Here is a 13,063-nt window from a genome sequence, read left to right as displayed (position 1 = left end):
ATTTGGGTCAGTCTAGGGTGTCTCAGGGCTCTGGGCTCCTGTGGATGGTGGAACAGTGTCTGCACTACACAACACCCTTGACCAGGAGGGCAGGTAGAGGCTGAGATCCAGGCTGGCTGCCACTTGCCAAGCTGTGCATCGTGGCATGACAAGGCTGTATTTGTTCAGAAAAGGCGTATATTTTTCTCATTAACCCAAAGGTGCCATCCATTGGCCCAGCTGAATGCTTATGGGACTGTTACACTCAAAGGGGCACCTTTTCCTAATTCGTGCAAAGAGCCCCAGATGGACTACTTGTAATCCTGGCTCTCAGCCTTTCTCCCCGCTGCCCACTATCCAGTCATCTGGGCTCTCACGATGCCTTCCACTGGACACAAGGAGAAACTGAGTCCAAGGTCTCCTGCCACTAGCTCCCTTATGGGGGAACTGCTCTGCCCACAGACCCCGCAAATCAGTTCTGGTCTGGCCATCGATGAATGGACCATGGGCTCCCACCAAAAGCTAATCAGATTCTTTCTCCTGAGAACTGGATTAAGAGACACAGAAGGGAATTGTCAGTCGCTGGTGAGCCTGGATACAGAGTTGGAGAGGCAGCCACTTTGTGTTGGGAAACCATGGACGTCTGAAGAGAAATTAAAGAAGAGAGCACAGATGTGAATGTTGCCAAAGGGATGAGAACCCGCAGGCCCAGAGATGAGAGGACACAGGCCCCACTGACAGCTTCAGTTCTCCTGAGGCCCAGACATTCTTGAATTTCCATCTTTAGGGTCCCTTGTAATCTGCTCACCCCTTTCTCTGAACTAGCTCGAGTGCATCTCTGTTCCACGTAACCTAGAACAAGGCCCTCAGCCCCAAGAAGGATGCTGAGCTTCCCCCACTGTGTGAGCTCCCTCAGGCCTCTTCTCCCCCTTTCCCCTCACCCCAGCCCTATCTCAGCTTAAGGAAGAGAAGGAGCCCTCGGTACGGTCACACCTTTTATTCACTGTCAGTGAAAAAAAAATACACCACACAGCACAGGGTCAAACACTGAGGACATTCACTGCAGGCACAGCCTGGAGAAGCACATCTGAAGGGGACAGGGGGCCACGCTGGAGAATGAGCTGGGAGGCCCCCCTTCTGCCACCCAGCCCCCCTGCTTCTCCAGGCCTCCACACTCCTGCAGCCTCCAACAAGGCAGGAAGGGCCATACACCCTGGGAGGCCCAGTCCTGCCCCCAACACTCTGGCAAAGGTAAAAGAAAACGCTGAAAAGTTCAGAAAAAAAAATTCCATATTTTTCTGAGACTTTTCAATTGCATATTTGAATTATTTGTTTTTCAAAACTGATGAATAAAATATGTAAGAAATGTATTCATGCCCCCACAGTGATCTCTAAGGTCAGCACAAAGCCTCACCCAGGGTGGATCTTCAGGAAATATTTGTTGCTTTAGTAAATTTTTGTGTAAAAATATTTAGTGTCAGCTTTCTACCCTGCCCAGCTTCTTCTCTTCTTCTCTCTCTTTCCCTTCTCTCCCCTCTCCTCCTTCTCTCTCTTTGCAGCAGGATGAATTTCTGCCTCTAGGGACTCTGCCATTATCAGGAAAAGATTCAGTGCCTTTGCTTATGGGCTTCCTTTTTCTTAACTTTTGATTTAAACGTAAGTCATATAATCTTGAGTACAGCTCAAAAGACTACAGTGGCCATCTGAAGTTGCCCTTGGTGGTGACTTTTAGAGATAAGAAATAAGGCCCCCCCTTCAATTAGCCCAAAAGGATGAATGAAGACAGAATACAGTTAGAAGGCAGATTTGGGGACCTTGTAATTCAGAGTTGCTGCAAGAAGATACAGAACTTCAAAAGAGAGTTTGGATGTTTCAGTATTTTAACTGTCTGTATATTTTTGTGTCTAGGCGAGTCATACTTCAGTCTCTGCTAACCCTTTGTTCTGTGGCAAGTCCCTCTTAGCTGGGGCAGGGATGGAAGGCCTGCCTCTCTTCTCAAGGCAGGGCCGGTGCTCTACCACAGGAATTCCCAAGCACACAGTCCCTGGGGACATCCAGGAGCAAGTGGGAGCAAGGTCTGGCCCGCCTGTGGCTCTTCCCATCAGCAAGATGGTGGTCCCAGTTCCCAGCCTGGCACTATGTGTTCACACTGCTGGGATGTCTGAGAATCTTTGGCCTGACCATCAAATATCACCCATGGGTATACGTCCAGAAGCTTGGAGTGATCAAACATGCCTTCATGGGTAGGACTTGCCCACCATCTAGGAAAAAACAAAACAGTTCTCTCAGGGAGGAAGATAATAAAGACAGTGAAAGATGCTTCCCGGGTTGAGTCAGAGGTCTCCTAGGACAGCACTGACCTGTTAGCAGAGCTGCCCAGAAATAGAAAATAAGACGCTTGAAAATGTGGGGACTTCAATCAAGCTCCTATTTCTTTATGGAAGACCACAGCCTCAGAAACTTCTTAGCAGGAAGCTTGTAAAAGACCAAAACCAACTTAGTTTGTCCTACAGTCAACCTCTGTACAACTCAGAGGCAGAGGAATGAGCAGGGAAGACACTCTGAAGGGAAGAAACCCTCGTAGAGCCCTGGGTTCAAGTCTTGGCACTGTGCCACCTCCTGACTGTGCTCTTGCACAAGGAACTCTACTCTGTGCCTCAGCTTCCACATCTGGAGAAATGGAATGAAAAATCCTATTTCCCTAGGCTGTGAGGATAGAATGAGAGGGGTCAATGCAAGCCTTCGAAAGCCATGAAGTTCTGTGTGATTGTGAGTTAGGTTAGAGTCAACGTTGTGGGGATAGGAACCCCACTTTGTAAAAAGCCTTCCACTGGAAGTCTCAGCTGAGCTGGGCTGTTGAGTCCCTATGTATCTCTGGTGCTGACTGACAGCACAAGACACACTTAATGGCCAGCTCCTGAAAGCAATGAAACATCCCTTGAGACATTACTGGATAAAAACTTGCTGGTTACTGCCCAAGGATGTGAATTCCCCAGTCTTACCATGTGGCTGGTCATTGGCAGGATAAAAAGAGGGTGGCAGCCCAGCAGACTTGCCACCCCTAAGGGCAGCAAGAAGGAAAGTCTAATAGAATTTGAGACCACAGGTCAGCATCCCCAAGAGTTTCTACCTGCAGAGAGGGAGGACAGGTGAGCACTCAAAAGTAAGAGATATGCTGCATCTCTTTCCTGAAGATACAATCCCGCACCACCCAACCCAGCAATCATTCCCTGCTCCCACCCTGGGCTGACAGCACCTGTGTACTAGACTATTTTCACCAGCAGTTCAAGAGAAAATCCACTGTCACTGCACATTGAAGCTAATTTCTGATTACAAGCACAGGAGAAAGTAAAGTGAAAGACTTGATGAAGAAGCAAGATTAATTTTCTGGCAGTCAAAGCATGCAGCTGTATAGCTCATGGATCCAAAATTGGAAAGCAGACATTGGAAAGCAAAGCCAGTGCACTTGGAAGATGATAGATTACCTGGTGGACTTAGGATTTGGGGTTAGAAAAAGCCTTTCAATGGAGCATGCCCAGCACATTTTTAGGCATTTGGTCCATAAATGCAGCCTGGCAGCCAAAACAGCAGCCGGCTGGTCCTCTTCTTCTAGCTCTGTCTGCTTCTGCAGCAGTGAAAGAATAAGCCCATCCTTAAACTAGACCAAATCCAGATGTGGGAACTACACTTGTCTCACTCTTGGCAAACCTTGTGTCCTCTGTTTCTGAAGTCAGCACCTAACCAGAATAAGTGCACAGTAGAGACTTGCTCACTGAATTGAAAAAGATCATTAAAAAGGAAGCAGCCGAAACTGCTGACTGTGACAGCTCAGGACTTAGCCTGATAAGAAAAAGTGTCATCTGGTAAGTTGGGTGATATTTTCTCTCTTTTCTTCTCAGTTCTTTTTCCCCCCTGAAAATTAGCATTTTCTGTATTCATTTAATCATTTTACAAGAAACCAAGTAATATAAAGTATGTTTTAATATCCTCGACTAATAAAATGATTTTAGCTCTTTTAAAGGGTACTAAAAATATAAGTATTACATAAATTTCAATTTTTCTTAAAATTCCCCCTGACACGGTTCCTAGACTTCCAAACACTTTTCATTTCCTCCTTCCGCAGCTCTGTGTGGCGCTGAGCAGAAAGGTTTAATAGTTCCTCTCAAACTAACCAGCCTCACCGCACCCTCTGCTCACCTGTGCTCAACATCCCTGTCTGAGACCCTGACCACTAACTACCCTACGAGCTGCCGGAGGGCACAGAATGAAGTCTTGTAAACTACCATAGCTTTAGCACCTAGAGGTGCCTGGCACTGAACAGGTGCTCAATAAATGTTAGCTGAAGAAAGGACTGAATGAACACTCCAAAGGCTGGGGCCAGAGGGGCCAGGTAGAGTCGTGGGGGCAGGACACAGACCACCTTTAAGGGATCTGGGTCCTCAGCAAAGGACAGACCCAATTTGGCCCTTTAACCGGGGTCTGTGGGACCACATCCTATAAAGCACAATCCCAGGAAGAACAGAATTTCAAAGCAGAACCCAGCCCCCCTCCTTCACCCTGCACCTTGGGGCAAAAACCAACTCCCCTATGCCCAGTGGATGTTGATTCTGGGCCAAGACTGGGGCTGGGGCTAGACCATAGGGTACCTGAGGATCTGTCTCTATTCCAGAGTCAGGTGGTCCCTCAAGGATCTTAATTGAGGGGAGCAAGGACTTGGGCATAGGGGTGGGTGGGCCAGAGAGTGAGGCTGGAGTCACCCTCCCCCTGGGGAAGGGCCAGCCAGAGGTCACTGGGTTGGGAGGTGGCCACGCCCCTCCTGGCCAGGGGCCCTGCCCCTCACCAGCCTCTACTTCTGCATGTCACACTGCAGCAGCAGCACAATAGACGGGTCACTCTTGGCCGCCTCCTTGAACTCCTCCAGTGTAATCTGGTCGTCCTTATCCTGGTCCATCTTCTTGAAGATCTTGTCCACACGCTGCTGGGGCGTGAGCCCGTCCTGGTTCATGCGCATCATGATCACGGTGCCCACCATCTTGTAGATAGCCTGGTGGGGCAAGGAGGGAGGGGTGAACACTCACAATGGGGAGGGAGGATTGGGGGTGAACGAAAGGGCCTGGGGGTGGGCATGGAGAACACTGGGAGGTGTGAGGATACTGGAAGGTGACAAATGGTCATTAAGACTGGATATTTAATGAGCATTTCACACCAAACATGTCTACTACCCAACTCTTCACCTCCAACCCACTCCTGCCCCAGCATGCCCTGTCTCAGTGAACAGCAAATTTATTCTTCTAGATGTTCAGACCAAAAACCTTGATGCCATTCTCGACTCTCTTTTTCTCACACCCATATCCAATCTTTCAGCAAATCTTGTCAGCCTTAATTTTGTAATAGGTCCAATAACCAGCCACTGCCTACTACCTCCACTGCTCCATGGTTGTTGCCTCCATCCCCTCCTGGCCGGACTGCTGTGGAAGACTCCATACTGGTCTCCCTACTTCTGCTGCCCTCCCACCCCCTATTCCACACAGAGAATAGAGAGAGCCCTTAAGGGCCTCCCATCTCACTCAGAAGAAAGTCAAGTCTCTACCCCAGACTATGATGCTAAGAGACGGACTCCTGGCTACCTATCTGACCCCCTTCCTACCACTCTCCCCTTGCTGACTTCTCTCCCACCACCCTGGCCTCCTGGCCACTCCTTGAACACTGAAAACAGTCTAACCTCAGGGTCTTTGCATTTATTGCTCCCCATGCACAGATCACTCTTCCCCCAGACACCTACGTGGTTAGCTCCCTCACCTTATCCAGGTCGCTGCTCGCCTTTCACCTTACACAAAATTGCTTTTCCTCCATTGCTCTCTCCCCTCACTTTGCTTTGCTTACCTTCTTCATAACACTTACTGCCTGACACAGCATAAGTTTTGTTGTTGTTAAATTTTCTCACTAGAAGGAATGTCCCATGAAACCAAGAACTTTGAACAGTGCCTGGCATGTGGCAGGCACTCAGTATACATTTGTTGAAATAATAATGAGTTAAGAACTTAGACTCTGGAGTCAGACTCCTTAGACTGGAATCATGAACCGCCACTTGATTCATCTCCTCATCCGTAAAATGGGATTTCTAACAGTACCTACCCCCTGGAGTTGTTGGGTAAAGCACTATGGCACAAGACCTGTCCCACACTGAGCGCCCAACCAATGCTACCCACTGTATCCTGGGAGGAGGGAGGAGGGGAGTGGTGGGGTGTCCCGAGGTGGCTCCCAAGGCCTGAGTGGAGGGTGGCTGGAGAGGGCGGTGCCAGGGAAGGGCCCCGCAGCGAAGACAGGTAGCGCGTCACCCCAGCACACCCCGGTCTCTGGGATCCGCCCCAGCGCACCTCGATTATCTCCAGCATCTCGAGGCGCGTGATGCGCCCGTCGCCGTCCAGGTCGTACATCTCAAAGGCCCAGTTGAGTTTCTGCTCGAAGCTGCCGCGGGAGGTGACCGAAAGGGCGCAGATGAACTCCCGGAAGTCGATGGTGCCGTCGCCGTTCTTGTCGAAGGTGCGGAAAGCGTGCTGCGCAAACTTGGAGGCGTCGCCGTAGGGGAAGAACTGAGGCGGGGACGCTGGAGTTTCGGCACAGCAACGGCCTCGCGCTCCCGGTCCGCCCCCGCCCCGCAGAGTGCCTGGCCCCGCCCCCGCCCGTCCGGCCCGCCCCGCCCCCCGGAGTGCCTGGCTCCGCCTACCTTGATGTAGAGCTGCTGGAACTCCTCCAGGTTGAGGATGCCGCTGGGGCAGTCCTTCAGGAAGCCCTTGTACCACTGCTTCAGCTCCTGCTCACTGAACTCGGTGTTTTGAACCAGGTCTTCCAGCACCTCTGGGGCCAGCTTGCTGTTGGTCTTCCCCATGGCAGGGCCTGAGGAGACAGGGAGCTCCCTCAGTTTGGTCCAGGGCAAGGCCCTCACCTCAGCAGGCTTCCCCCAGGTCTCTGTAGGACGAGGCTCCCTTTCTCCACCACAGCGCCCTCCCATAACAAACTCCACATCCCCACAGCCAGGACCCCTCCTTCCATAGGAGGGTGGGTCTCCCTCCTCTCACCACCACCCTGGACAACCCCCAACTCCTACAGCTGGGCTGTGTCCTTTCACCACACCTCTTCCCATAGGAGCTCCTACCTCCCCCCTCCTTCCCCTACACACAACTGGGCTGGGGGCTTCCCCTCATTACAGGGCCTCCTCTGTCTACAGCAGGCCCCGCCCCTCTCCTCACAGCAGGGTTCCTCCCCTGGAAACCAGGATCTCTAGCCTTCCAGGTCTCAGCGCTCCTCCTTCTCACTGACCAGTCTGCATGCTACAATCTTCATCCTCTCCTCTCCTCTATACACCTGCCATAGCTCCCTACACCCGTAGGAGAGAGTCTTAATCCTCTCCTTGCTATTCAGAGCTTTCCGCGCTCAGCCCCTACCCACCTCTGCAGGCTCCTCTCCTACCAGGCAGGTTCCTCACATGCTCCCCCTGCATGTCTCCCAAGTTCTTCCCCAAGGCCTTCCAGGCCACCCCAGCAAGAAACTTCTCTCCCTCCTTCCTCTGTACAAATAGAAGTCCTAGCTGGTAGCACTGATGACACTGATTGCATTCTCCTTTTCATTAGTTCATTCAGTCCCTGAGCATTTATTGAGGTTGACTGTGTGCTAGGCCCTGTGCCGATGATGGGGATAAAGTTGACATGAACCAACCTTCACTAACTCATAATTGGGTCAAAGAGGTAGACGGCTGACTCTAAAGGGCCTTCAATCCACGCCAAGGAGTTTGGCCTTTACCCATGGGGGACAGAAGCTCCTGGGGTTTTAAAGCAAGGGTTAAGAGGACCGCATTCGTTCCACAAACACTTATAGATTACTTACAATATGGTGCTGGGGACCCAGAGAGAAGGAATGTGTTTTAGGATTTTTCCTTTGGCTACAGTGTGCAAGATGACCTGGGTGGGGGAAGGAGGGAGAGCAGAGAGGTCCTGCTGCAGAGTTCAGGTGAGAGACGATGACACTAGGGTAGGGGTGGTGGAGGGATGTGGATGGACTGAGAGATGTTAGGAGGGGGCCTTGGCAGGACTCAGGGACTGACTGGATGCGGGGGTGAGAGGGACAGAGGAATTGCGGCAAATACTCAGATTTGGGGCTGAATAGATAGAGGTGGTGTTGCTGAGAAACAGGTCTGGGGAGGATGAAGAGTCAGTCCCCAGTGGGAACATGAGCCCCTCAAGTAGCCTGTGCCCAAGGAATTTTTTGCAGATGGAGGTACAGGCCCTCCCCATGAAGCCTGGCTAGAGTGAGGCCCCCACCAGACCTGGAAGCCTGAGTGGACATTCAGGAATGTCCCACTAGAGCCCCAGTTCCCCAGGACATGGACTGGGAGGTGAATTTGACCTGCCTGGAGTCTCTTTGGAAGGGTGCCAGACTCCACCTGCAGGGTAGCTTGTCATGAAGACACTCTGGAAAAGGAAGCCCTCAGGCTGGCAGAAGGAATTCTACTTCCACATCCCAGTGCATGCCACTGTGTCTTCTAATCCTTACTGCTGGGAATGCCCTGGACAACTAGATCTGAGATCGGTCAGTTCCATGCCCCTTCCCTTGCTGTGTGACCTCAGTGAGTTACAGGATAGCTCTGGGCCTCAGATTCCTCTACTGGGCCATGAGGCAGATCAAGGAGCAGTAGGGGTAGCAACATCCTCTCCCACTTACCAACTCCAGAGAATGAGGACTCCTATATGCTCCCAGAAGAAGGCAGCGAGGGGGAGGTGTGCCATCTTCAGGAGCCTAGAACTGTGGGGTCCAAAACGGCTGCCCTGGGGCCAGAGTCAAGGGTACATGTGGAACACGCATGGGCAGAAGGAGGCAGGCTCCATCCTCAGCTGCCCCCTCCTCCAGCCCAAAGCACACTGAGGGCTCAGGGTATAGTCAAGAAAGCTCAAGCACCCAGGGGTGGAAGTGTCTGACGGGGAAGGCAGAGCCTCTCCCTCTGCTCCTGTGGGATGTGCCTGAGTGTCTGCGTAAAGGGCTGGGAGTGGGTGGGAGCACATCAGCGTATGAGACTGCAAATCTGCCAGAGTGCACACGTCTGTGTGTGTGTGTGTGTGTGTGTGTGTGAGATGGCGTCTGTGTGGCTCTCACTTCCTGCCCCTTTTCTCCTCCTTCCCTGTGCTGCCTTCCTACCATTTTCTGTCTCCTGGGGCCATACCTGTTCTCAGTGCCCATTTGATCCCAGGCCCACCAAGGACTATGACTCCTCCTTCATCTCTCTTCATTCCTTCTAGTGCTCTTAGGTCAGCAGGCCAAAGCTGGTGATGCCCTTTAAGATCATCCCCTCATTTTAGTGAAAACTGGAACCCAGAGAGAGGAGAAAACTGGCTGAGTTACACCCAGGCTGAATCCATGCCACCTGCCTGGACCACCCTCTCCAAATCATGGCTACTCTTGTCTAGTACAGACTCCTAACTGCCTTCCAGGAAAACCATAGCTCTGATCTCCCCCTTGGCCTCAGTGGGACCATCTTGGTGGCTCCAGGACACAGTATCTGATACCCAGGAAATATCGACCCTTTGTGGTGGCCCACCAGTGCTTCTGACTCAGCACATCTACAGCCAGACTCACCTCAACCCGTGATGGTCCTTCTCTCTCCATTGCCCTTCCTTCCTTCCCTCCCTCATCCCAGTGGGGAAATGCGATCATAGTTACCCTTAGTTTCCCCTCTCCCTTTTCCCTAGGTTCAACTTGCTTCCAAGTCCTATTGTTCCTTCTTTTGAAGTGTTCCTGGAACCTTCACCATGTCCTCTCTCCCCACATACTCAGGGCCAGGGGCACAGCCAAGGGGGCTGAAACCCAGCTGGGGCACTGCTTGCCAAGCCATCCTGTGGGCTCAACTGCCTCGGAGGGAGTGCGTTTCCTTCTAATTCCTCTGTTCCACGAGAATGTCTTTTCTAGTTTTGCCCAGAAGTACAATATAGGCTAGGAGTGGCCATGCCCATGGGCCCCTGAAACTCCAGAATCCTCTAGAATCTGGTGTCAAGGTGTCCACCTGTCTTGCCTCACCTCCCATTGCTCCCCTCACAACTACATACTTTCAAGTTAGTCTTCTCACAGCCAGAACCTACTTCAACTATTGCTTAGCTGTTTCCATCTTCCTTAATATCCTCTTTTCTCTTCCGGGGCTGATGCAGTTATAATCAGCCTTCAGGCCTGACTGAAGCCCACTTCCTTATGATCAGCCTCTCCCAGCCTGGAGAGTGGACAGCCAGAAGCATGGACTTGGCATTCTGGGCATGAGTAGACCCCGTGAGGCCATGGACTTGAGCCCCACAGGTGCGTAGACTCCAGAGCTCTCTGACCCTCACCTGCTGCTCTAGAATTCCAGAATGGAGCCTGATTTGGGAGAGACTTTTGCATTATACTCTTGTCTGAGCCAGAAAAAGTTCTCCAGGCCTTTTGCTCCGTGGTAAAGAGCTTATTCCCTCTCGATATAACACAGTCTGTTTGGGAGCAGCTTGGACAGTGAGAAAGGTACTTCTCCCCTTGTTCCTACTTGCCCTCTTGTAGCTGCCCCACACAGGTTGCCACTCTGCCCTCTGTGGCAACACAGAACTGCTCTGCAGAGACCTAAAGGCCACACCTGGAACACAGAGATGTTCAGTGAATGTCCCTTTGTGGATTATATGCAAGGGGCAGAACCCCCTTCTTTCTCCTTGGAATGGCGTCAGACTGTTTTGTTTATCTGTGTTCTCCTGCCATTGCTCCCACTTAGCGACAACGGAACCCAGACCCTAGGAAAGGAAGAGTTCACCCAAGGTCAAGTAGAGCTTATCAGCGGAAAGGCGAAGGCCAGAACCCACTGGGGGCATGTTCCGTTGGAGCTGTGGCCTGGCTGCACGTGGGCAGGCTCTTCTTGAGAGCTGCCCTCCAGCTGTGAAGGAGCTGGCACTGCCCCATACACAAAGCCGCTGCCCTTCTGGGCTCAGAGGCTTCTTTCAGAGGGCAGGACTCAGGGTTGTGGGCTCCAAGTGGGGAGGTGGCAGGGAGGGTGGGAGGGACTGAGGGAGGCAATAATCCCACACCCTCACCCAGCTTCAGAGGAGCTGGTGCTGAGACTGTTGCCATGGTGACAACAGCTCCCTGGTCAGGAGATTTTTCTCTTTCCTCTCCTCCCTTTGCTCTTCTCCAAGCAACGGCCATAGCAGCAAAAGCCAGGTCTTCTTCCTCTCCTTATTAGTGAGAGACAGGGAATGATAAACAAAAGGTGGGCCCTGTTGAGCACCTCCACCTTGGAGCTGCCCATGCCATGCGGGCTGATGGTCTAGGAGGGACTCCGAACTGCTGAGGAGGAGCCTGGGCCTGGAGAGTATGTGGGAAGGGGTTGGCCTGTACCCAGGCCTGGGTAAGAAGCAATGTCCTTTTGGTGAAGACTAAAGCCTCCTCTCTGAAATGTCCTAATCGTTCAGGGTAAGAGAGAAAGGGTCCTGTTTTCTCATAATCAACCACAGAACCAGAGTGCGTCAGTGTTGGAAGGCTGTCCAAGATCATCTCATCAAGTCCACTCTCTGTCCTGCCCACCCTGCCCCCCGTTCCCCATCTCACGAAGGATCAGAGAGGGAAGTGACTTGGCCAAAGTCAAACAGCAACTGAGGCAAAGGCAAGATTTGAACCCAGCTCTTCTGTCCTCCAGGTTCAGGTTGCCTTAGGGAAGGAGCAATACAGTCCACACGGAGCTTTGGCACGATCCCTACTGAGACACAGGAAGATAGGAGAGAGGGAGTGGCTGGGAGCAAGAAGGCCAGAGAGGGTACGAATTAGAAAGATATTTGAGAGGTGGAATGAGAAAATTTGGTGCTTTGGCCATGAGAAGTCAGGGGAACGGAGGAGGTTGGGACCTTGGCAGTGGTGACTGAAAGGTATGGATGGTCTGCTGGGGAATGGTGTCCCTGATTTATCTTGAAGCCAGGTGAAAGAGGCCAAACATGGGGCCTCTGCCTTGCACTGAGACCATGGGCAGGGGGCCTGTTGAGAGAGTGTCACAAGGAGGAGAACTGGGTGGTGAGCCTCTTCCCTCCCCCAGGTATGCTGTGAGCTCTGTCACCTTGAGGGGTGGAGGTGGGGACAGTCTGAGGGGACAGTGTGAAGTGGGAGTGGGCTCTCTTTGGAGGTGGAGGCTGTCTTTTGGGGCAGGGACGTTGCGATGTGACGTGCAGTGAGCTGCCGGTGGGGCTGGGTAGGGTGTGGGTAGGGGCTATCTGTGGAAGTGGGAGGTTGCCATGGGGCTGAGCGGACTACCCACCTGCAAAGGAGGGAGGGTGATGGGTTCCTCTCTAGCACCAGCAACACCACACCCCCGTGTGTGTGTGTGCGTGTGACTGTGTATTGGGGGCCAGAGCAGTGGTTGCTCGGGGGGTAAGGAGGCAGCTCTGCCTCCTTCCCTGGGACCTGTGGGGCGTGGACTGGAGTGGGGGTCCCCTGGCCAGGGGCGAGCCCTCCACATGCTGCCGCCTATGCTGGAACCAGGGGCCAGGGAAATGAATCAGAGGGGGCAGGAGACGAGGGAATGGGAATGAAGAGTGGAGGGGGAAGGGACAAGGGCCTCCACCCGGCCCTGCCCACGTTACCTGAGGCCGTTCGCCGGGTCGCTGGATGACTCTGAGCCTCGGCGGGCCGCGGAGACCGAGACTGGCTCGCGGGCCGGCGGCCAGGTTCTCCAAGGTCCGCGCCCGAGCCGCCTCCCAGCTCTTGTATCACTATGTGTCTCTCAGAGGCGACACGATTTGCATAAGCCCCGCCTCATCCCGGGCAGATTGGGCGTTGATTGGGTCGGCTGAGGCGGAGTGGCAGGCGGGGTTTCAGGTGGGGACCTGGTGCCCAGTGAGGCCCGGCTGCAGGAGAGCGCTCCGCCCGCCCGCCCTGAGCTTCCCAGATTAGCGAGGAAAGAGCGGAGAGCTGTACTCCCATCTGTACCCCGTCCTGAGGCTCAGACCCCGGGCCATCGTCTGAGGTTAAAAGTGCCCACGATTGAATTGGCTTCGCAAAAACAATTCGCATGGTTGCTATGGAAACGGAAGAGCCAAAG

The 13,063-nt window shown here is 52.9% G+C and overlaps 1 protein-coding gene across 1 annotated transcript; it reads right to left on the bottom strand.

The window, feature by feature from the left end:
• Positions 1 to 961: 961 nt before the first annotated feature.
• HPCAL4 (hippocalcin like 4) lies at positions 962 to 12,721 on the bottom strand. The gene is made up of 4 exons (XM_061184439.1): positions 12,606 to 12,721; positions 6,707 to 6,876; positions 6,357 to 6,572; positions 962 to 5,023 (listed from the first exon to the last, which is right to left on the bottom strand). The coding sequence occupies exons 2-4, from the start codon at positions 6,866 to 6,868 to the stop codon at positions 4,826 to 4,828; spliced, it is 576 nt and encodes a 191-aa protein (XP_061040422.1). The 5' UTR covers positions 6,869 to 6,876; positions 12,606 to 12,721; the 3' UTR covers positions 962 to 4,825.
• Positions 12,722 to 13,063: the final 342 nt, after the last annotated feature.

This window comes from Eubalaena glacialis, chromosome 3 (assembly GCF_028564815.1).
Source record: "Eubalaena glacialis isolate mEubGla1 chromosome 3, mEubGla1.1.hap2.+ XY, whole genome shotgun sequence".
Classification (NCBI taxonomy): domain Eukaryota; kingdom Metazoa; phylum Chordata; class Mammalia; order Artiodactyla; family Balaenidae; genus Eubalaena; species Eubalaena glacialis.
Note: the sequence above shows the minus strand (reverse complement) of the source record. Positions and strands in the feature narration are given on the sequence as shown.